Here is a 24,500-nt window from a genome sequence, read left to right as displayed (position 1 = left end):
AGAGAAGCAGCTTTGGCTCCACCAGCAGTTTGGCTCCACCAGCAGTTTTGGCTCCACCAGCAGTTTGGCTCCACCAGCAGTTTTGGCTCCACCAGAAGTTTGGCTCCACCAGCAGTTTGGCTCCACCAGCAGCTTTGGATCCACCAGCGGTTTGGCTCCACCAGCGGTTTGGCTCCACCAGCAGTTTTGGCTCCACCAGTAGTTTTGGCTCCACCAGCAGTTTGGCTCCACCAGCAGTTTGGCTCCACCAGCAGCTTTGGCTCCACCAGGCAGCGTGGGCTCCACCAGGCAGCTTCGACCCGTTACCCCGCGGGAGCCAGATTGCGGTGGCATCGGTGGCCGTCGAGGTCCAGCCCGACGTCCCGTGCGGGATCAAGCTCCAGCCAGCTCCGTGCCTTCCTCCCCTTCTCTGCCGTCCCAAACCATTCCAGCCAATCGTTCCTGCCTCCATTCCCCATTCGTGTGAGTCCGTCTTTGTTTGTTCTGTCCTGGGTTAAGTAAGACTGCATAGGTAAGCTAAGTTTCACTGTGTCCTTCTGGTCCGTCCCTCTTTCTGCCTTTATTTTATTATCCTTCCTTCTCCTTGGTTTCTTTTGGTTGTAAATAGTAATAAATCCTATTCGTATTTCCTACCTCTTGTCTTCTTCTTCTTCACATCCGTCGTCTTTGTCTTTTCCAAATTGAATACCGGTGGCACAATTTGGCCAACGTTTAAGGAATCGGGTCTAGTCTTGGTAAACGGCTCACGCCGCGGTTCGCTTCGCTCGGCGCAACATCCATTATGCTGCGGCCGTGAGCGGGGGGTGTTCCTTCGCGTACCGGGAAGCGCTGGTATTTAGGTCATAGGACTTGTGGGCCTAAAACCCTACCCAGCGCCGACCGGGCGTGGCGTCATACCCCCGGGACCACGTCGGTCAGTAACAGACGAGGGGCTTAATCCTCCCTCGATAACGGGAACCGAGGCCGACGTCGGGTTCCGCAACAATATATATATATCTATGTAGATATATATATATATATATATATATATATATATATATATATGTATTTGTGTGTGTGTGTGTGTGTATACAGTGCATTCAGAAAGTATTCAGACCCCTTCACTTTTTTCACATTTTGTTAAGTTGCAGCCTTGTGCTGAAATAGTTTAAATTTATTTTTCCCCTCATCAATCTGCACTCAATACCCCATAATGACAAAGAGAAAACAGGATTTTAGAAAGTTTTGCAAATTTATGAAAAAGAAAAATCTGAAATATCACATTGACATAAGTATTCAGACCCTTTGCTATGACACTTTAAATTTAGCTCAGGTGCCTCCCATTTCTCTTGATCATCTTTGAGATGTTTCTACACCTTGATTGGAGTCCTCCTGTGGTAAATTCAATTGATTGGACATGATTTGGAAAGGCACACACCTGTCTATAAAAGGTCTCACAGCTGACAATGCATATCAGAGCAAAAACCAAGCCATGACGTCGAAGGAACTGCCTGCAGAGCTCAGAGACAGGATTGTATCGAGGCACAGATTTGGGGAAGCCTACAAAAAAAATTCTGCTGCATTGAAGGTTCCCAAGATCACAGTGGCCTCCATAATTCTTAAATGGAAGATGCTTGGAACAACCAGGATCCTTCCTGGAGCTGGCCGCCCGGCCAAACTGAGCAATTGGGGGAGAAGGGCCTTGGTAAGAGAGGTGACCAAGAACCCGATGGTCACTCTGGCTGAGCTCCAGAGATCCGGTGTGGAGTTGGGAGAAACTTCCAGAAGGACAACCATCACTGCAACACTCCACCGATCTGGGCTTTATGGCAGAGTGGCCACTGGCCAGACGGAAGCCTCTCCTCAGTGAAAGACACATGAAAGCCCACAGAATCTTGTTTCTCACAGTCTGCGAGTCCTTTAAGTGCTTTTTTGCAAGCTCCAAGCGGGCTTTCATGTGTCTTTTCAGCATCAGGCTGCAACATAACAAAATGTGAAAAAAGTGAAGGGGTCTGAATACTTTCTGAATGCACTTTAACTGATCGTATACAGGGTGGAATTTGTGTAATTGTAAAATTCTCGCATCAGCTGTGTGTTTAACTCCTACTTCTTGACCTATATTCCTCAAATACCTTTCTGGGCTCCTTGCAAACACTTATCAAGCAACATCATTTTCATAGGTATTGAAATTTGTAGAGGAGCGAGGATGACGAGTCCAAGGTCTATCAGCTACACTTTCAGTCTCTTTCAAATGCTGCAACACTTTACCAACCAATCGCTGACTTGGAAATGGCGTATCATGGTGTTGTTCATGGAATAACTGACATTCCCTCCTCTGGCTATTATGAGAAACATGTAGCAAAAAAGTCCCAACTTCTCTTGAACTGTGTAGTCACCCATCCCTTCAATTAATTGAAACACATATTTAAAACAAATTAACACAAATACAAATGAGAACGGACTTTTGATACTACATTTATGTTGAAGTGTATCACATGAAGGCGAGTCCAGTAAAGGCAAAATGTTTAATCACCATTCAACACTTGCGTTACAAGCCAGCCGTCATCACACCCAATCTCCCGCTCGCCCCGCCCCTTCCCGGAAGCCCAACTTTGCTCCAGATCAGGGACATCTGCCCAAATACCGTAAAGCACAACCGTCGTCTGGAGCGAGAAGAACGACGGAGCACTCCCTCTTCTATTGATGCCACAGGAGGTGATAGTTCACTTTCCTCCACAGCAGGAATTCCCTGGAAAGCATCCTTGCGAGGGCCTTCTGGAGTGGGGCCCTGATATTCTGTCGCTCTATCCAGGATGGTCGTCCCTACAGACAGTTCCAGTGGATCCGGTATGTCACTGGTTAAATCAGAGGATGCCAGTCTCACATGATCCACATGTCTCCTGACATTCCGGACATCCAAGAGTTTCACGATAAGAGACGAACCAAATTTCTCCAGCACGGACCCCCCAACCAGCGATTACCCCGACTGAAATTGAGCACATACACGCGTTCTCCCACATTAAAAAACCTCTTCTTCGAGTGTCTGTCATGCCAGGACTTCTGCTTCACTTGGACCTTGCCGACCTTTGCATACTCATCCGGCTGTAACAGGTCCAGGTGGGTTCTCAACTTCCTTCCCATAAAAAGCTCCGAGGGTGACCTCCCAGTGGTCGAGTGGGGTGTTACGCGGTATTTGAAAAGGAATCGGGCCACTCTCGACTCGATGCTACCCTGACTGAGCTTTGACATACCTCCCTTGAATGTTTGCACAGAACGTTCAGTCAAACCATTGGACCCAGGATGGTATGGTGCTGAGGCAAGATGGATGATTCCATAGGCATTCAGAAACCTATGAATTTCACTACTTGTGAATGATTGACCATTATCTGACACAAGAGTTGTGGTTAATCCATGGGTAGCAAATGAGGTCCATAGTTTGCTGATTGTTGCCTCGGATGAGATTGTTGTCATGGGGTGCACGTCCTTCCACTTAGAATGGGCATCCATAATGACCAGTGACATTTTGCTCAAATATGGCCCAGAAAAGTCAATGTGTATATGCTCCCAAGGTTTCTGAGGCTATTCCCAAGGATGCATTGGTGATGGCGCCGGCAACTTTGCATTCGCCTGACATGAGGAGCAGTTGTGAACTGTCCCCTCGATATCTAGATTGGAATTCGGCAACCAAACATAGCTCCAAGCAAACGCCTTCATTCGCACTATTCCAGGGTGTGCCTCATGGAGCATTTCCAGCACTTTAGATCTCCTTGGAGGGGGCACCACGACCCTGCTACCCCACAACATCACATCATCTTGAAAACTCAGTTCAGATTTGCGCAGTGAATATGCCTGGAGCTTTGTATCTGCCGAGACAGGTCAACCATTAGTTATGCAGCAACGTACACGTGACAAAATAGGGTCCCGATTCGTCCACTGACGAATCTCTTCATAGTAAGGGAAACATATGAAAATCTGTTAACTAAATTGTTACCAAAAAATTTCTTCACCAATATGTTTGTAAAGGTGTGTAATAACATCTATCTATAATTCCAGTAATCTCTGTGTGTGTGTGTGTATGTCTGTGTGTCTGTGACCGCTGTTTCTCGCCAACCACGGGTCCGATATACTTGAAACTTGCCAGGTATATTGCTGGGGACCTGAGGATGTGCCTTTTCAAGGTTTCATATTAATCGGAGAAGTAGTTACCGAGCTATGTCCAAAAAACGATTCAACCAATCAGAGAGCAGCGAGCTATCACGTGTGCCGAACGTGGCGAACAGACTCTGCCTCGGACGGCACATTTGAGAGCGTATTCATTTATTTCACGTTGGCAAACTATGTTGGCGCTATGTTGGCGTTAAACTATGTTTTAAAACTAATTTGCGATTCTTTCGCTTTCCTGCGCGTTTGTGCACGCTATGGCGATTTCTTTACCAAACTCCGCAAGCCGTTCGCTTTGGACCAAACCATTTCATGTAAATAGAGGGGGGGGGGGGGATTGTCACCGTACTCGCAAGCCGTTCGCTTTGGACCAAACCATTTCATGTAAATAGAGGGGGGGGGGGGGGGGATTGTCACCGTACTCGCAAGCCGTTCGCTTTGGACCAAACCATTTCATGTAAATAGAGGGGGGGGGATTGTCACCGTACTCGCAAGCCGTTCGCTTTGGCTTTGCGAATGGACCAAACCATTTCATGTAAATAGAGGGGGGGATATAATTTTAGATATATATATAGTACGGGCATGCCCTAGTGTGTTAAAATGTTGAAGGTCAACTCCCGTGGGAAACCCAGAAAAAAAGCTGTTGAATTCGGGTACCGAAAAATTATTTTCGAGAATTTTTATTTTTTTAAATCGGCCCTTAAGTAACTTATGAGGGGTCAAATAAGGGTTTTTCATGATTCTGAGTTGATTGTTAACATTTATATTTCACCACAGACACTCCTTTGTGGAAAAATAATTTCTAAATATATCTCATTTTCTACTTTGCAGGACATGGAGTCTAGCAATATGGATGAAGATGTTACTCCACCTGTGCTCAATTGCTTCATCTGTGCACGCTCGGATACACCAGCTGAAAGGCTCATACAGGCAACTCCAAAGGGATACTCAACTTTATTGAAACAAGCAGAAACTGTCGAAAATGTTACTGTTGTGGAACGTATGAAGGAGGCTCAAAAGGAAGGAAAACTGAGGTACCACCAGAAGTGTAAAAATGATCTGTACAACAACTTTGTTGCAACCACCAAGAAGTCAGCTCAAGCATCAAAGGCAGAGAAAGAGTCATCAAAGTTGAAGAGAAGACGCACTACTTGTGAGTTCAGTTCATCAACTGGCTGCAGTTCTAGAAGATCACAGTCAGTTGACCTCCTGTATAAGGATGTATGCATTCTTTGCAACCAACCAGCCCAGCTCTACAAAAATAATCCAGCACAAGCTAGAAAGAAATACAGAGTGCCAGATAATTTGACTGCAGATACACTGAAGGCAAGCTTGCTGAAGACAGCACGGAGTCGCGGGGATGACTGGGGCACTGAAGTCACTGGACGCCTGGAAGGGATCAACGGCTTGGTAGCAGAAGAAACACTGTACCATTTGCGATGCAAACTTATGTTTGCGAGAGGTGACAGTTTGTTCAAGACTGATGAGGAAGGAAAAAGGAAGAGAGGACAGAGGAGTATTGATGAGGAGCGAGAGGCAGTTTTTATTGAATTCTGCGAATGGTTGGACTCAGAATTAGAGCATGGGGTAATGAACATGGACCAAGTCCATGAAAAGCTGCAGGAGTTTGATCAGTCACCAGAGAAGAGCCTTTCTTATTCAAAGCATTGGCTAAAGATAAAACTTCTAGAGAAATACGAAGACACCTTGTATTTCACAACACAGGAAAGAAGGGCAGATGTACTCTGTCTCAAAGATGGCACCGACAATATTCTGCGAGAGCATCATGCTAATCTTGACCATGGAGATGAGAAGACTCAGATCATAAAGACGGCACTCAAGTTCATATCCAATGATATTGCCTTGATTGATTTAGGTCCAAAGTCATACCCCACCACACACAGTATGACTGACATCGATAGTCAGCTGACACTTGTTCCTGCAAGCCTTCAGATGTTCTTGAGACCGATTGTCAAGACAGACGAAAGAGTTGCCGTTTGGGGGCAGAATTTTATTAAGGCCTGTCGACCTCGGTCTGGAGTATTGCCACACCAAATGGGGCTTGCCATACAACTTGATCATAGATTTGGGTCAAAATGGATGCTCAACAAGTTCCACCGGCTGGGATACACTGAGTCTTACACGGAGACACAAAACTACAAATACTGCTTCCTTAATAGTAGGAGTGGAGATGATGTTCCAGATACTTCTGGCACTCTTGACACCATTGTGGAGGAAACCGATGAACAGATCAATGATGAGGTTGCGGTTGATGCTGCGCTTGAGGATCAATCAGTGATGACAGCCAAAGTGCCAGCCAGTGAAAGTGAATTGTCAAGTAATGATCAGGTGGTCTTTATGGAGGTTGGGGAAACAAACAATGCAGTCACTCAGTTTGTTGGAGACAATATAGATTTAAACATTGTCTCTATTCACGGAAACACTCCCTTTCACTCAATGGGTTGGATCGAAGTCACCTCTCCGGCACCACCTTTGCCTATGTCTCTGAACATGTCTCTGTCTCTGCAGCATGTCTCTGAACCCCAGTGACTATGGATGGACAATAGGTGTGCATGGGTATGAGCCAGTTCCAACACTGGACCCCACGGCTCCTGAGGAGCTATTGCAGTTCACGAGCTGTAATTGTCATGGAGATTGCAGCAACCGGCGATGCAGCTGCAAGAAGAATGGGGTCACGTGCATCTCGGCCTGTGGAGTCTGTAATGGCATTACATGCAGAAACAGCAGTCATGATGTTGTTGAGTCTGAAGAGGACATAGACAATGACTGTTGAAACTTCTGACATTGTGAATGAGAAATAACTATTGAGTATTATATATGTATGTGAAATAAAAGCTACTTTGTGTGTAAATGTAAAAGTGAAAATATAAATGTTAACAATCAACTCAGAATCATGAAAAACCCTTATTTGACCCCTCATAAGTTACTTAAGGGCCGATTAAAAAAAAAAAATTCTCGAAAATAATTTTTCGGTACCCGAATTCAACAGCTTTTTTTCTGGGTTTCCCACGGGAGTTGAACTTCAACATTTTAACACATGTTATTACACACCTTTACAAACATATTGGTGAAGAAATTTTTTGGTAACAATTTAGTTAACAGATTTGTGAAATATCTCATAAAATGCCCTTACTATCAACCGTTACTGGCGAATAATTTAAGAATTCCATGAGGAGCACAGAATTTTCTGGAGTGGGTACCCATTTGGGGCTGTCCTGTAAAGGCAAACGACTCAAAGTATTCGCATGCCCAAAATCCTTGCCAGGCTTGCACGTGAATGTGTAGTCGCACACTGCCAGAATTAGCGCCCAATGTTGTATCCTTGAATAAGCTAATTACAGGCACTCCTTTGGTAGCACTGAATAAGGTCTGTGATCATTGGTGATTTGAAAATGGCGACCAAAAAGGTACGAGTGGAATTTCTTTACCCCAAAAGCCACCGCCAGGCCCTCTTTCTCAATTTTGGAGTATTTTCTTTACAGCTGCTTCCAGGCTGCGCAAAGCAAAAGCGATGGGTTTTTCTTTTCCATCTGGCATACAATGAGACAACACTGCCCCAACGCCATATGGTGAAGCATCACATGCGAGTAGTAGGCCTTTCTTGGCATCATAATGCACGAGAACCTTGGAAGAACTTAACAGTTGTTTGGAAGCCCTAAATGAATCATCTTGCTTTGAGCTCCACTTCCAAATGGCTTTTTTATTTAGCATAGCATGGAGTGGTGCAAGCACTGTTGACAGGTTGGGTAGAAACCACCCATAATAATTCAAGAGGCCTGATTTTATTATATACCTGTATTTTATTAGTTTACAATTTACATACTGTGCACATGCATTTTTCCTTCATGACTTGCTTTCCTCTTTCTCCAGGAACGAGTGCCAAACTTTCGCAACATGTTTAGCGTCTTGCCACACTATCCATCCTACACACTCCGGCTGGATTCATCCCTACACTACCTTCCTCCCCTTGTAACACAATGGAATCATTCAGGAATGACTGTGGGGATGAAAGCAGACCAAGTGACAGATCAACATCAGTTTTCCAAGGACATAAGCAAGTTCTACAAAAGGTACTGTCATGCACTCGTGCACTCTAGCCATGTAATGCCAATCCAAAGTCGATGTTTAACCGACTGAACCTCCACTCCGCTCTCTCTCTCCAATCATCAACCCAAATGTCTTTGTCTCGACTACACTGGCTTAGATGGCTTCAATATCAATTTCACCATCCAAATCTTTCTCTCTCTCTTCCTCTGAATTTTCGGCCTCTACCATCAACACATCTGCTTCAATTGCCTCTCCCAAAGCTCCACTCAGTCCCCGTTTGAACCAGCTCATCGATCAGTCAACTGGTTCAAGCAATGGTCAGTTTGAATTGACCATTAGGCATACCTCAAGCAAATGCATGCTCAAACGTCCCTGCATGTCCCCTTCACAACCATTGATGCAGATCGAGTGGAAAAGTCTGAAATAAGTTAGTAACTAACCGACAAAATGAAATACCACCTGCTCGCTATCGAAAACTTACCATGCATGGCCTTATGATGTACTATTTACATTCTTAACGCAAGCGATTCATGACTTCATTTAACCTAACTATATTCTCTAAAATCAGCATTTTCACAACATTACAGTAATACAGTATCCACATCGTTAACATTAGTCTACAGAAGCAGCACCATTCCCACAGAGAAACAGTTTATCAAACAACGATAACATTTTTATGTTGTTCTTGAGGATAGGCACCATAGTGTTTCTTATTCTTGCGTTTAAGAATTATCTTCAGGACTTCTTTAGGTACTCCACTGAAACTTGCCCCCACCAACTCTGTGCAATTTGTTGCTATCAGGTTCTTTTCTTGCAAGGAAGCTGCAAGTGAGTACAAGTTCATGACTTTGCGTTTCATGCATCCTGATTTTTGCTGCTCTTTTCAGTTTTTTCCTGCAATTTTCCAGCTGCACAGTCTCATGATTAAGCTTACGTTTCAGCTTCTTCAGAGACTCCATAGTAGCATAGGAGAGGAGTGCAATTGGTGGGTACTGCTGTCAGAGGCTGGTGTTTTATCTTGGCAGGACGACTCACTATTTGTGCTGGAATGTGGGATGTTTTCCTTCATAGCAGATTTGTTCCTGGCAGCTGGTGCTTTACGAACTGTAATTTTCTGAAATGGAAAATTGAAAATATAAACATTATGAAATAATAATTTCCATTAAATTAATGCAAGTTGTTATTATTCATTCAGTGAAATTAAAACAGTAAAAAGTTATAACTGAAAAAAGCTGGACTTACTAGTCGGTAGAGCTGAAATTTCGCAAGAATCCACTTGCCTTGGTCACGGCAGATTTTGAAGTGAAGAAGAAGCTTGAGAATCGCCATGACCTCTGCCATTGGTAGGGTCAATTGGTCTGTAGACCAATCTGGGCATCACCTGATGGTTGCAGACAGCGTGAGAGAGATGTTATAGCCTTGTCCCACATACGTGACAGATGAAATCGCAAACCACCCCTTTTGTTGAGAGATGGTGATTCAACCCTTTCCCAAATGGATTCCTTTACACCATGAGTAAACCACTTTTTTCTCTGTCTGAGATTACCACTTGATTTTTCCATTTTCATTTCACTTTTCTTGATGCGATATACCATAGTCAGTCACTTTATTGTCCCTTCCAGTAATATTTAAAATCAACATAAAAAGTAGATTTCATACAGATCTTCATGGCGTAACACGCAATTTAAAATAGCTATATTTTGTCCACTCTTTAGATAAATTAAACCTCTGCAACCCGATGTTGCACCACCATTTCACTGTAGCCGGTATAAGTAGGTTAGAGATTTGGCTCTGAGTGAAACCAAGAGTGCTCATGAACAATTTAAATTCATAGGTTGACTTCAACTCTTCCAGTCACTAAGAATTGCTAGTTATTAATAATTTACACTTTTATAATTCAAACTTTTAAAAAGTAAAACAATTCAAACCTATTTCTGTCACAATAGTGTCTGTCAACTTTCTATATTTTTGTTAGGTCCATGCAGAGGCATTCACACCTGTTACTATTATCAGCTCACTCTAAATTACTTTTCTGATTACCTTTAACCATTGAACCGCACGAATCTGAAACACTGTAGGAATTACCAGTCAGACTCGGTGGCCTTACGGTTAGCGCGTCTGCCTTGAGTCTGGGAGGTTGGCGGTTTGAACCCCAGCCGAGTTACACCAAAGACTTGAAAAGTGGTATTTGCTGCCTCCTTGCCTCTTTAAGATTTTCCTTGCTCAGTATTTAAAAAGAATAGAGCATGGACAAACAACCATAGGCTGGAAATCATAGCATATGCTTTGGTGGGCCTAATGTGTATTTTTTAAATACATTTTAATTACTTATATTCACTGCACACCATTCATCCCGGTGTGTACCCCCGTTTAGAATAGGTACACCGTTTCCCTGTGCATCGTAAGAGGCGACTAAGGGTTGGCATCAGGAAGGGCATCCGGCCATAAAAACATTGCTTCAAAAAGGGAACCATGATTGTCATGGGGCCCGCAAGGCTAACCCCCACTCTAGTGGGGAAAATGGCCTTAAAACGATCATTCATTCATTCATTCATTCATATTCACTGTACACACAAGGCGGAAATGATGTAATATAATCTTGTAGTTTTTGAAAACAATGAAATTTGCTCTTCAAATACTTTGAAATGAATTTAGCAGTGACTCACAAGGTTCCTGCAACAGACAATTTCTCCTCAAGTGTGTTTATTATAATTTTGAAATATGATTACTCGCACTGGTGTGCAAACAAATGTCCACAACATTGAATCTACTATATCTGCTTGCTCAGCTATGTGAATCCACATCTGGTAAACGTTTAGTGGGGCAGCTTCGGTAGTGGATGGGGACATGCCGGATAAAAGCACCAACATTTTATCAGGCAATCTTCAGGGTCCCAGCTATGATTCTATAACCGGCGCCAAGCGATACGACCACTCTTATTTGAAATTTTTTATTATTTGTGAAAACATTTTTTGGAAAATTTTGGGAAAAAAATTTTTGGGGGGGTTTTGGAAAAGAAATGTTTTTATTGCAGAAATGAGAATCTTTTCCGATCATTTTGGTGTAATTGTTTTTAAAATCGAACATCTAGAAGTATTTTAAAACAATATTTGAAAATTAGGTGTCTCGGGTGCATTTCCTCAAATTTTTTTAAACGTTCTAATTAACGTAGACAGATGAAATAAACGTCATTTTAACGGGCTCGGGACAGCGCGTTCAATGCCGTTAGTTCAATGCCAACAGTTCAATTTCAGCGCTCTAACTTAATTAGGAAAAATGTTATGTCCGAAAAACCTGAAAGTCGGAGCCTGCCCTTAACACATACGAAAATCAAGAAAAATGGATACTCTTTCAGACCGTGCGTATATTCACCCAACATGGTGCAAAATTACTTCTCGGCTAAGCTACTTCTCACATCGGCAGCTGCATAGTTCGAAATTACATGGACATGTGAAGCATGTCCTTCTATCTGCAGTCTGATGAATGACGTGATCTGCCAACTTGGGGCCCTTGTGTGTCACTTGGGGCTCTCTGCTCACGCTTCTTGGTCTTCTTGCAGTTGTAAAGGATGACCTTGAAGCTGTGAGACAGGCCTGTGAATCCGCTGTGTCCTGGTCTTTCAGATCAGCCCCTTTCATCAGCATGGTTATCAGGGATTTGAGTTGGGTCGGGACAGCCTTCTGCTGGCAGTCACTGGGGAAGGCACCATCAAAGTTGAACCCGCTTGAGCTGAAGATTTCATTTCGTACAATCCTGGCAGCTTTCGCCAAAATCAGAGCATCTCCCTCAAAGTCCTGTTTGAACGCCTGCTTCAGCATTTCCTGCATTCCTTGTTCACACACGAGTATCACTTGTTTCCCGTCACTTTGCTCTTGGGCGTGGGGGAAGTGATTCAAAACTTGCTCCTTGAAACGGCCCTTGTTGATGTCACTGGTAATACCAAAGTCTGCAAGGCGCTTCTCGTAGAGGTGCCTCAATGAGGCCAACTTGAAGCAAAATGTACCTTCTTCTATCTCGTTTTCAATGTGTGTGAGGAGTTCTACGAAAGCTCTTGCTTTGAACTTCTTCACATTCGCAGGTTCATCCTTGGAAGTTTCTCTTTGTCTCACTAGAGACCGATGACGATTCCGAAGACCAACGAGGCAAGCCAGATAATACTTTGCTTCCAGGGCAATAAGGTCACCGGCTCCTTCAATCCTGTCCATTAACTCTGTCTCTTGCAGATCGCTGGCCATAAACCTGACGTTATCATCTGCGCCTAGAGTTCAAAATTAATGCAGGAGTCCATCTTGCTTAGTGCAAAATATGCAGATGGTCTTGTCGAGCGATTGGCGCGGCCGCCGGCGCCTGCCTTCAGTAGTGCCACTTTCAGGGGTAACATCTCTCTCCCTCTTTCTTGCTCTTTCCAGTCTGTTTGCATTGAACTGTGAATGACAGGATTTGTGCCACTGTGCACGATTCCTGATGAGGTCATCCACAGTGATATCACTGCCGAAATGCAGCGGCACCGGCAACGAGTTCAGTTCTCTGAAGTGAGCCACATTTTCTAGGAATGATGTATAGGTCGCCGGTGCCGTGTCTGCTCCACGTGCATTCAAGGGGCAGCGCAGGGATTCAGGTGTAGTTTGTTGGCAAATTATGCACTGTGTCCATTCCATCTTCATGAAGTCTAGCCCTCGAAACCTGCAACACAAGGAAACACAATACAAGGAAAATTGCAACTTTTTTTTTTTTTTTGTATACTGAATCGAGGCTCGTGAAAGAGCTGACATTTACCTCACAAACAAATCAACCAGACAAACAAAATATATAAAAAGAGGGAGCGGAAGACAAGAGAAGGGGAAGCACACAAACACTTGAGAGCACACAACATTTAAGAGCAGGGAGATGTGTGGGAGGGAGAGGGCTTGGGGGGAGGAGGCGTGGGAAGGGGGGACACGCATTATACACGCATTGCATTATACACGCATAGCTCATAGTGCACTGTGCATGTGCCGGTTCAGTGGTTCCGCACAATTGGCCCCAAAATGGCGGCGTATTCTCAGTTGTTGTAACTCTCTGTATAAAGGGACTCACTCATAAAGGGACATATAGCAACATATAGCAGATATAATTTCAACATATAGAAGATTTAATATAATATGCATGTAATTAAATAAAAATATATAAATGTCTATTGTGCATGCATCTTGCTGTTCGGATCGTTTGGCGCCGGTTCTAGAATTGAAGCTTAGATGCTGAGGAAATGCACCCGAGACACCTAATTTTCAAATATTGTTTTAAAATACTTCTAGATGTTCGATTTTAAAAACAATTACAGCAAAATGATCGGAAAAGATTCTCATTTCTGCAATAAAAACATTTCTTTTCCAAAAACCAAAAAAAATTTTTTTTTCCAAAATCTTCCAAAAAAATAAATAAACAATTTCAAATAAGAGTGGTCGTATCGCTTGGCGCCGGTTATAGAATCATAGCTGGGACCCTGAAGATTGCCTGATAAAATTTTGGTGCTTTTATCCGGCATGTCCCCATCCCTTTGAAATTCGGTGCCAAGCTGCCCCACTAGTTGGATAGGGAGTACAACTAGATAACTTGATAAATTTAAAGAAAATTTGTAGATCTTGTTCTTTCCTTGTTTCTGTCTTAATTTGATCACCTTTGGATTGAGACCAGTCGTTTATGTTAAATAAACCTGGTGTGTATTACAGGGCAGTTACATCTCAACAGTACCAAGTCCACCCATTTGCTTACCGTGACACCAACAGGTACGTTATTAACAATGAGTCAGTCATGCTGTGTCATGTTTTCTTCTCTTTACTTATTTTTTCCTTTACAATGATAACCAGGTTAGGTTGATAAATACTTGAGAAAACTATCAGGTTTGAGAAGTTTACCATCGATCGGTAATAGGCAGTGAAATCAATTGCTTTTGCTGTGTTTTTCTTGATATCTACCTAACTATGTTTTGCTTCCTCTTGAATGAATGAATGAATGAATAAATGAATAATGGCACACACCTCTCACGACGCTTCCTCTTGGATAAGGTTAAATGCTCCTTGCATTCCTGGTGATTTTCACAGAAGCACTGGCGACTGTGCAACTCGGAGCGTGGCAGTGCAAACAGATTACCGTGATGGGGAGGTGCAGACAGAACCCTATACCCCACCATACATTCTCAATAACTCAGAGGATACGCCAGAGGTTCTCCACCTGACTTCACTACGCTATGGTATGTGGACCAAATAGTCAGGTTTCTTGTCGAGATGGATTCTTCATTGGATTTTTCACTTTGTCTATTTTCTCTCATTTGTGCTATCCAGTCTTTTCCTTGTTTAACTTCAGCGCTTTATCTTATTTGCCTTCTCTATCTTACTAAATCATTAATTTGCCTTCTCCATATTCTCATAATAAAGCTTTGTTTAAAATTTGATGACAAAACTCAAATGGTAAAAATGTTACAGCCCGGACAGACACACACAGACACACAGAGGTGATTACAAAACCCCGTCTCTTGCTGTGCAGGGGCTAACTAGTACAGCACTCGATAGAGATCATACCTCTGCCAGGCTGAGCAATCTATGTTTTGTATCCCACTGATAGGCCAGATGTGGATTCGGACCTGAACCAAAATCTAATCGGCTTGTTCTTGTTGCCTAACCAACTCATCCACCTAGGTTGTCATCATAAATAAGTTGTCCACAACTTTTTGGATATCATACTCTATATTGTTACATTTGTGCGGGTAGATGATGAAATACCATAGTGGAGGCAGGATTGTATAGGTATAGCATGGACAATGGACGAGTAGGAGCCAACTCAATGTATTTAAGCAGGAAAACTGGAGCTTAAGAATGTTTATGTGTCTCACATGGGGGGTGGGTGGCGGGTGGGGGGTGGTTAAGCTGTGTTAAGTAGATAGGGGTTAAGATTCGTTTCCCCCAGTATATTATCACCTCCCTGTGGCTTTTCCCCCACGTTTTTACAAACTACAACAAGGCTGGCTAAAAAAACCCTCGTTACAACAACAACCACAACAATAATTGTCCCCTGCAAGCAGGCAGAGCAGTTCGGCAAGTAAACCCCACCCACCAACCGAGTAAGGAAAAAAGCCATGCCCCCAGAGTGGTACGGGGGTGCGTGGAAGAGCAAAACCGGCAGCCCATGCCCCGACATTCGTCATTGGTCAAGCAAGACCATGGGGTGTTTTGAGAGAGCTCAGCCACTGGTCGGCATTACGTGATTGAGAAGGTTCGAGAGGAAGGAAGACGAAGAGTCGCTCTCTCTCGGTCACTTTTGTCTCGCTCGGTTGGTTCTTGCGTTTGGGGAAGTTGCTAGTTTTTGCTCTGTGCGCACTTCTGAGAGGAAAACTGAGAGAGAGGGGTTTGGATAACCTTTGTCGAAAAGAGGAAGAAGAGTGCCTCTCTCAGTCGCTTTTGTCTCTGGCTTTCGGCTGCGGTTGGCCTGTGTGCGCTTGTGAGGAGACTTTTCCGAGCTTTCGTGGAACTTTTGCTAAGTCGGAGGAGGAGGTGTTGTGGTTTGTGGTGCTCTTCGTGGGGAGCTTGGAGCCATGTTGCGCTTGCCAAGGAAGGGCCGTTTTGACTGCTTGCTCACGCCTGGGCGTTTTCGACGCGCGGCGCCGGCACCATTGTTGGAGTGCTTCCTGTGCAAGTGGCTACACCAGCTGCAGCGACCATCAAGCTCATAAACACATTTTGAACCAGAGCTGAGTACTAGCCGACACAAATATTTTATTTTTATTGTCTTTCCCCTTGTCTGTTTCTGTGTCTGAGTGGAGACGTCTCACAGTAGGAAATATTAGTCACCTCCGCATTTATTTTGTCCTTTGATTTACTTCATTAAATTCATTATTGTGGCATTTTTCATTTGTTGTGTCGTGTTTCTTTGTTCGTGGGTTCGGGAATAAACACGTGTGGCTTCTGTTCAGGTAAGCACCTCGCCGCCTTCCATCCCGCGCGCGCCAAAAAATACCGCCAATTTTCAGAGGTCGCCTCGGAATTAAAGACTGCCCGGCTATTTGTCCAAGGCTGGTGTTCATCGGCTACGGACTGGACAATATTGCTTTTGTCTCTTTCACACTCAATGGTGAAGAATCACTTTAAAATTAAAAATTCTCGTATCCGGATCCATATTTGGATCTTCACCAAATTCGAATGGATTCATCCTTGTCACACACCCAATCTGTTCACCAAGTTTCGTCCAAATCCATCCATAACCTTTTGAGATATCTTGTTCACAAACAGACAGACAAACAGACAGGGTGAAAACATAACCTCCATCCACCTATCGTAGCAGAGGTATTAAAATATGCCCAATTCTTGGGAAAGTAACCCATCCATAATTCTTAGGGAAATATCCCATCCGTAAGGATGGGTTGTTTGCTAGCGAAGGAGAATTTGTTATACAGTACAAGCAAATAACCTGTCTTTACAGACAGGCCCACTTCTATTTGATTGGCCCACTTCTATAATGTCTACATGTGTACGTAATTTCTAGATGTCACATATGAATGTGGTTATATGGCCCTGTGAGCTCCCACAAGTGAGAGTGGACGTTTGATGCATATGCATTATGTAGATGCTTACTCAATTTGTGGATGGTTGCAAATAAATGTGGTTATATGGACCTCAGTGATCCCACGAACGAGCTCTCTCTTTCAGAAAATAAGTACCAAACGGATAGATAGTCAGGCCACCTGTCCTATGTTCAGTTGGTTATGCTCATAAACCCCATTCTCATCAGGTGACGTTATACAATACACATTGAGACAGAGAGAATTGAGGTTCTCATCTTAACCTGGTTCTCGCAGCCTATACATGTGTTTTACCACCTAAAATCCATGTATCCATGGAAATCTCCACGCATGGCTGGCGGACTTCCTCTCTAGTCGTAGTCAACGTGTGGCCCTGAATGGGTTTCTCTCATCTCCTCTTCCTGTTCAGGCTGGAGTTCCCCAAGGCAGTGTTCTGGGCCCTGTGCTTTTTCTGGTCTCCATCAATGATCTCTCTGACTCTCTTGAAAATCCTCTCTATCTCTTTGCTGATGACTCCACTCTCTGCCGCTCCATTCCTCATCCCTCAGATCGGCAGTCTGCAGCCTCCTCACTCTCTGCAGACCTGGACAAAATCACAGACTGGGCAAACAAGTGGAACATGTCTTTCAATCCTGACAAATCTCACACCCTTACGATGTCTCTCCGAAAAGACCGACTGGACAACCCTCCCATCTACTTTCTGAATAATCCTCTCCAAGAAGTTCTGTCGCTCAAGCTTTTGGGTCTCACTATCTGCCATGATCTTTCCTGGGAAAACCACATTTCCAAGCTGGCCTTCAAAGCCAGTCGCCGACTGGGCATCCTCCGTCGTGCGAAGTTCTTCCTTGGCACACCTGAGCTCCTCACCACATACAAGGCTTTCATCCGCAGCTCAATTGAGTACTGCTCTCCCCTCTGGGCTGGTGCTCCTGCCTCACACCTGGCTCGTCTTCACGCTGTTGAAACCAAAGCGTTCAGAATCATTGGAATCTCCCGCGATGACGCTATCTCCGAGGGCCTTTCACTTAATCACCGCAGGCAGGTTGGTGGTCTTTCCGTCTTCTACCGACTCCTCTCCGGCCTTGCTCCCCCAGCTCTCTCTGGGCTCTGTCCCGCAAATATTCCTGCAGGTCGCACAAGATCTGCCTGCAACCCTCTTATGGTTAAACCGCCAAAATCAAGACTCTCTGCTCACCTTCACTCCTTCATTCCTCTTTTCTCCCGCCTCTGGAACAAACTCCCTCACTCTCTTCAATCCCACTCCTCCCTCCAGGTCTTTAAAACGGCTGTTCACCACCATCTCTTATCTTCCCCAATCCAAAACCTTGATCTTTTCTACCCCCGCTAATTTCACCCCAAATCTACTTTTTTGAGGTGACTTTTGACTTCTTTCCTGGAAGTCCTTGGTGTCCTTGCGTTTTATACCTATCCTGCCTCCCCCCAGGCCCTCTCCCTCCAAAAACATCTCCCGATGTCCCTGCTCTCAAATGTTGTGTTTGTGTGCTTCCTCCCCTTCTCTCCCCATGTTGTCGACCACTCCCCTTTTTATATACTTTGTTTGCTTGTTTGTTTGATTTGTTCGTTTGATAAATGTTAGCTCTTTCACGAGCCTCGACTCTGTATACAAAAAAAAAAAAAAAAAACTTTCCCCTGTACACCCTGGGTACAACCACCAGTTTTCAACTCATTCTGTCTAGTGATTCAGGAGTGCATACAAGTCAAACAAACACACAAACAGACACTTCTTTAATTAAAAATTGTATGATTTTTCGAGGTTAATTTTATGAAAACCTAAGGAAAGCACATTAAGCCTGAACTATATGATCCTTTGTCCAAGTCCTCGTGTACCAAGTCCAGGGAAGTAGGACCCTGATTCAAACTATAACCGAAAGTGTATATTTCTTCATATTTTAATACATGTCTCTTGTGGACAGGACACGGCCTGCCAGTGGGCTTGGCTACGGTGGAATTGGTGGAACATAAAAGAAGCCGCCGTGCAGTCGAACTCCGTCTACCACCAATTGCTGGTCCCGAGAGTGTGGCTCGGAGAAGGCACCTTATTGAACAGATGGAGAGGCAGGATGTGGCATTTCGCAGCAAGCAGATAGACAAGTACAACAAACCCTTCTATACTGCTTGCATGGTTGTTGTACATCTTTTATTTGAGTAGAAATATGGAGGATCTAAGCTCATGGAGGAGTTAAACAACAGAAGGGCAGCCCGTTTACAGACTTACAGATGATCAAAGTGGATATCACACCTGAATGGATGAGTGACAGAAAAAAGGGTGGTAGAGACAAGGGGACGGTGGGGTCAACGAGGGTAGAAGAGAGCAGCTGTGGGTATGGGAGAGCATCGTCCGAGATGACCATGTGCAACACTCATGAAGGACTGGGCGGAGGGGCGCCAGACAACTGAGAGGGAGTCAGTTCCACAGAAGAGGGGATAGAGGTATGAAGTGATGGAGGTGATCATTCAGCTTAGATTTAGGGAGGCTAACCAATTTTGTTGTCTGGAAGAACATTTGTGACCTGGACACAGCTGGGGGAGAAGGCAGCGATGAGAGTGAAGTCGAGCGATAACAGCAATTAAGAGAGACAAACTTTAATACTGAGTTCATAATGAGACGAAATCAATCATAACAATTAAGGAAGAGCTCCCTGTAAAGACCCCAAAAAGCAAATAATAAAGGGCAAGGAAATAATAAATAAATACAACTGTGACATCCAATGATACTACATACGAAAAAAAAGACGATTCATCCTTTGATAGTTCAGACTAATCACTTCGCAAATTGTTAAGCCTTTGCAATACAATGCTCTTTTGTTGTTTCATTTATCCTTTATTTTGAAATGTTTGTCTAATCGTTTATTTTTTCCTCCAGCATTCAAGCAGAGCGGTTTCAGCTCCTCTATGCTGAAATACACGAGCGTATTGCTCGTCACCATCTCTTGGCACAGAACCGCTTTAACTCTCGATACGAGTCACTGCAAGCACAACATGAGGACAGAATCAAAAAAGTGCACACCAAGTATGTCAGAGGTATGCAAACTAGTGATGTGTTGTGGATTGACACGGCTGCTGTTGAGTAATTGATTTGTTCATGTGAAGGAAATGTATTTGTTCGCGATTGCCATAAATATGCCGAGGTATATCTGGGTTACTTTTGTTTGTTCTGCATATATTGTGCATGGAATTCCCAAATACAATCGGATTCTGTGCAGCTATTCGCAAAATCTGCGTTGATGGAGAAACAGGAGAGGCAACCGAGGAGGGTTTCATTGGCCTGGATGCCACAGGTCGAGGAAAATGCAAATCGGTGCTTGAGAGCTTTAAGGCCTGTTTGTCACAACGGCCTCCACTGAAGAAAGCTTCCAACAACGTCGTTCGCAGCACTCACCCCGACAGCTATCGTGGTATCTGCTTTTTCCTTCAAACCAATTCAATTGACTTGCCCTCCTATAATCCCGATTATTTTTCTGTTTATTCAAGAAACATGTCTGCTAAGTATACCGTGTAACCATCAATAAGCTTATACCTGTGTATTACTTCCACACATCTATACTTCACATAGGATTGTTTATTTTTCATCACATTTCTAGCCGTGCATTACTCCTTTTTTATACTTGGGCCAAGGCTCGTATTAGAGCTGACACACACACACACACACACACGCACTGACGAAACAAACACTTAACACAGCCACTGAGCTTGGGGGATGTGCCGTCACTACCATCACTTCCCGGGATACTCTGGGTACCACCGACGTCTTAACAATGGCGTAGCTTTTTTCACCGTACTCATCAGGGCATTTCTTCAAGAGGTATTTCCTCCTCCCCATGGATGCCAACTGATGAGGATTTTCCGGGCTCTATCCTTTTCAAGTAAGGAAGCAGCACAGCACCATTTTAAAAGTCTTTGGGATGACTCGATCCGGTCCAAACCGGATGAGTGTTTTTTAGGAGACACGATCTCCTTACTGGATGGTCGTTGGCACCCTACGATAGCTCATCCGCCCTTTGCCAGGTGTTGTATTTGGTCCTGGCAGGGTGTCACAGTCACCCTCCCCACTAGCAAAGCCAGTCAGAGGTGTCGGTGTAGTCACTGATAACTCTCGATCTTGGTTGGTTTACTCTTGATCGAATGTATATGCAGTCTTTTGAGTTTTTGCTGTCAACATGGCAGCAGCTTATTCAGGAAGTGATATCGGCTGAAGCAGCCTGGTAGCGTAGAAACAATGTCTCTGCACAGTATAAATGATTTAAACGGTTATCACCTGTTCGTGGTCCTATCTGAACCCTTTACTCTTCATGCTCATGAACCCAGGGTCAAATCCCACATACCATATTACATGCTTGTCCATTGTCTACAATTGTCCTTGCAATTGATGTAAAAGTACACTGATGTGTATTACTGTCTTTTCCTGCATATGGTTTATGTATAAGCTCCTCCTTGAGTGTTAGGTCAGTCTAAAACAAAAATATCTTTTTCTAAAGGTACTGTACTGTATTTTATTTATTTATTCTCTGCCAATACTCTTTTAATAAATTACAGATATTGCATGATGTGTTCAATGAAAAAATAGTCTGATATGAAAGAGAAGGTTAAGAGTTTAAGATTCTTAGTTAGAGTGGCCATCACCTGTCCTTGATTCGTAGCTATCATTCTCAACCTAGCAGAGAGCAAGCCATGCACCTGTTGTTGGAACCTTTTTCTAGGACCGGTGGAGTTGGAATCAAGTAGATGTTCGATACGATCGCCCTTCATCCCACGACCGCCAGAGGCTCCTCGGCCGCTAAAGTCTCATCGTCTTCGTCATCTCTCCTCTCGCCATATCGGCGATTATGACGCTCAGCTAGAAGCGGCTCAGAAAGATATAAACGATGCCAAGAAAGCTGCTGGTATCGGAGAAAACTCTGACCATAAGTGCCCACTACGCTTCCTTGAGAAGATTGAGAAACCGCCATTACGACCGCCAACCCCAACTGTGAGCTCACCTGATGAGGTTGGTGTTAGTGACATTAACTTTGAATTTCTTGCACCCAACATGTGTTTCGCATCCACGAGATTACAGTAACATACCTTCTTTTTTTTTTTAAACAAACACAAAACATTAAGATATTTTGTGAACGTTTGTTTTTAATCTCTCATGTGCAAGAGGTCAATTCATAGAATCATTTCATACAGTCACGTGAAAAAGTAAGTACACCCCATGTAAAGTTTTGACTTTTTCAACATATTTCAACATACAGCTATTTGATCTTCATTTCAACAATATTGAGAGATAAAGGTGATATAATACAACAAATATCATGAAACATTTACATTTTGTAGTCCATTGTATAATTTAAATAAACATAAATGCAAATTTCGCATGTGGAAAAAGTAAGTACACCCTTGGCTCTAATAGGTGGTATTGCCCCCTTTGGCAGAAACAACCTCAAGTAGGCGTTTCTTATAACTGTCTACCAGTCTCTGACATCGACTGGGAGAATTTTTTGCCCACTCCTCCATGCAGAATTCTTTCAGCTGTGCGATGTTTGAGGGGTTTCTTGCATTCACAGCTCGTTTCAAATCCCCCCACAACATCTCGATGGGATTTAGATCCGGGCTTTGACTTGGCCATTCCAGAACCCTCCATTTCTTTCTTTTCAGCCATTCCTTGGTGGATTTACTGGAATGTTTAGGGTCATTGTCATGTTGCATGTTCCACCTTCGGCTGAGCTTCAACTTTCCGACAGATGGCCTCACATTATCCTCAACCACCCTCTGGTACAATGAAGAATTCATAGTGGATTCTTTGATGGTGAGTTGCCCAGGCTGATGCAGCAAACCTGCCCCAAACCATAATATTTCCACTACCATGCTTTACAGTTGGTATCAGGTTCTTGTGGTCAAATGCTGTCTTTGGTTTTCGCCAAACATGTCTTCTGGTACTGTGGCCAAATAGCTCTACCTTTGACTCATCTGTCCAGAGCACATTGTTCCAGAAGTGCTGGTCTTTGCCTAGGTGTTCATTGGCAAACTTTAGTCTTGCCCTGATGTTCTTTCTGGACAGCAAAGGTTTCCTCCTGGCACACCTCCCATTAGGCCTCAAGCTGACACCGTGTATCGTTCAATCCCGTTCCGAGGTCAGAGAGACTAAAAAATAATCACTGGTTATCTGAGTACGTGCCGAGTTGTAGCACATACAAAAAGTTTAACGAACAGATCCTGCCAGTTTGAAAGTTTTCCACGCGTTTATGTCGCACTACTTTGTCTTGCATCGAAGGCACTAATTTTGAATCTAGGCCTATCAGAACACTTGCTTGGGTCACATGACATACAAAATGGCGGCGCCCATGTCGCGCTGAATGTTTAGTCATGGCCTCGGGAAAATCGCGTTTAAAGTGCTTCATGCACTTTGAACACGTCGTGAATGCCATAACTTCGCCGTTTACACCTCTTAGATGGAGTAAATATCGTGAATGCCTGCAGACGTGGCTGCAATTGGACGGTGAGTGTCACAATCTTGCCAACAGACACCAGTATCTGGTCAACGTCGAGTTCACCAACACCTCCACGAGTCTATGATACACCTCCACGAGTCTAGGATCTACCTCCACGAGTCTATGATACACCTCCACGAGTCTACGATACACCTCCACGAGTCTCCGATACACCTCCACGAGTCTACGATCTACCTCTACGAGTCTAGGATCTACCTCCACGAGTCTAGGATCTACCTCCACAGGTCTAGGATCTACTTCCACGAGTCTAGGATCTACCTCCACGAGTCTAGGATCTACCTCCACGGGTCTAGGATCTACTTCCACGAGTCTAGGATCTACCTCCAGGGGTCTAGGATCTACTTCCACGAGTCTAGGATCTACCTCCACGAGTCTAGGATCTACCTCCACGGGTCTAGGATCTACCTCCACAGGTCTAGGATCTACTTCCACGAGTCTAGGATCTACCTCCACGGGTCTAGGATCTAACTCCACGAGTCTAGGATCTAACTCCACGAGTCTAGGATCTACCTCCACGGGTCTAGGATCTACCTCCACGAGTCTAGGATCTACCTACACTGCTAATTATACCCCAAGTTATTGTGCAGAGTGGGACGAAATGAGCTCTGTTGTACAATGTCTGCATCGGTGTGTGATATTGGATATGTGTCCGCCTGCGTTCGGTCAACCCACAGTTTACGTTTGATCTCGATTAAAGGTCACATGACAGAGGTAAAACCTCAGATGTTTCAAACTCGAGTTATGATCTGCAAAAATATTTTCAAAGGGCACAAGTCCTGTTACACCCAAAAAATTAATCTGTCCATCTTTGCACAGCAGGCCATTGTGGTGTCAAATTTGGTTGTTGTTGTATCACTTCGGACAGTTCTCTCGAACAAGCCCTTGACACAAAGACAGCAGATCGATCTCCCAGAAACGACCCAGAGATCCCCCACATCTTTACCCAAAGATCCCCCACATCATTTACAATGGATGGAGGTCCTCAATGCCAAACAGGAAATTAGAGCTGTCTCCCTTGACATATCACATGCCTTCGATACGGTCTGGCACCCCGCTCTGCTCACCAAACTCTCCTCCTTTGGTATCCATGGAAATCTCCATGCATGGCTGGCGGACTTCCTCTCTAGTCGTAGTCAACGTGTGGCCCTGAATGGGTTTCTCTCATCTCCTTTTCCTGTTCAGGCTGGAGTTCCCCAAGGCAGTGTTCTGGGCCCTGTGCTTTTTCTGGTCTT

The 24,500-nt window shown here is 44.1% G+C and overlaps 1 protein-coding gene across 4 annotated transcripts in view; it reads left to right on the top strand.

The window, feature by feature from the left end:
* CFAP91 (cilia and flagella associated protein 91) overlaps window positions 1–24,500 on the top strand; it is an 87,041-nt gene that overhangs the window by 46,928 nt on the left and 15,613 nt on the right. For 3 of the 4 annotated variants that reach the window (XM_078782235.1, XM_068122838.2, XM_068122839.2), the window contains 7 exons: window positions 8,032–8,231; window positions 13,917–13,973; window positions 14,289–14,437; window positions 18,694–18,871; window positions 19,644–19,801; window positions 19,984–20,175; window positions 21,478–21,764. In XM_078782235.1, the coding sequence (XP_078638361.1) occupies window positions 8,056–8,231; window positions 13,917–13,973; window positions 14,289–14,437; window positions 18,694–18,871; window positions 19,644–19,801; window positions 19,984–20,175; window positions 21,478–21,764 (1,197 nt within the window). In that variant the 5' untranslated portion in view covers window positions 8,032–8,055. Of the gene's footprint in view, window positions 1–327; window positions 463–8,031; window positions 8,232–13,916; window positions 13,974–14,288; window positions 14,438–18,693; window positions 18,872–19,643; window positions 19,802–19,983; window positions 20,176–21,477; window positions 21,765–24,500 lie in introns of those variants that run through there. The other variant, XM_068122841.2, reaches the window with a different exon arrangement.

The sequence above is a fragment of the Myxine glutinosa genome, chromosome 7 (genome assembly GCF_964187855.1).
Source record: "Myxine glutinosa chromosome 7, kmMyxGlut1.1, whole genome shotgun sequence".
In the NCBI taxonomy this organism is placed as follows: domain Eukaryota; kingdom Metazoa; phylum Chordata; class Myxini; order Myxiniformes; family Myxinidae; genus Myxine; species Myxine glutinosa.
This window is presented reverse-complemented; position numbering and strand designations above follow the sequence as displayed.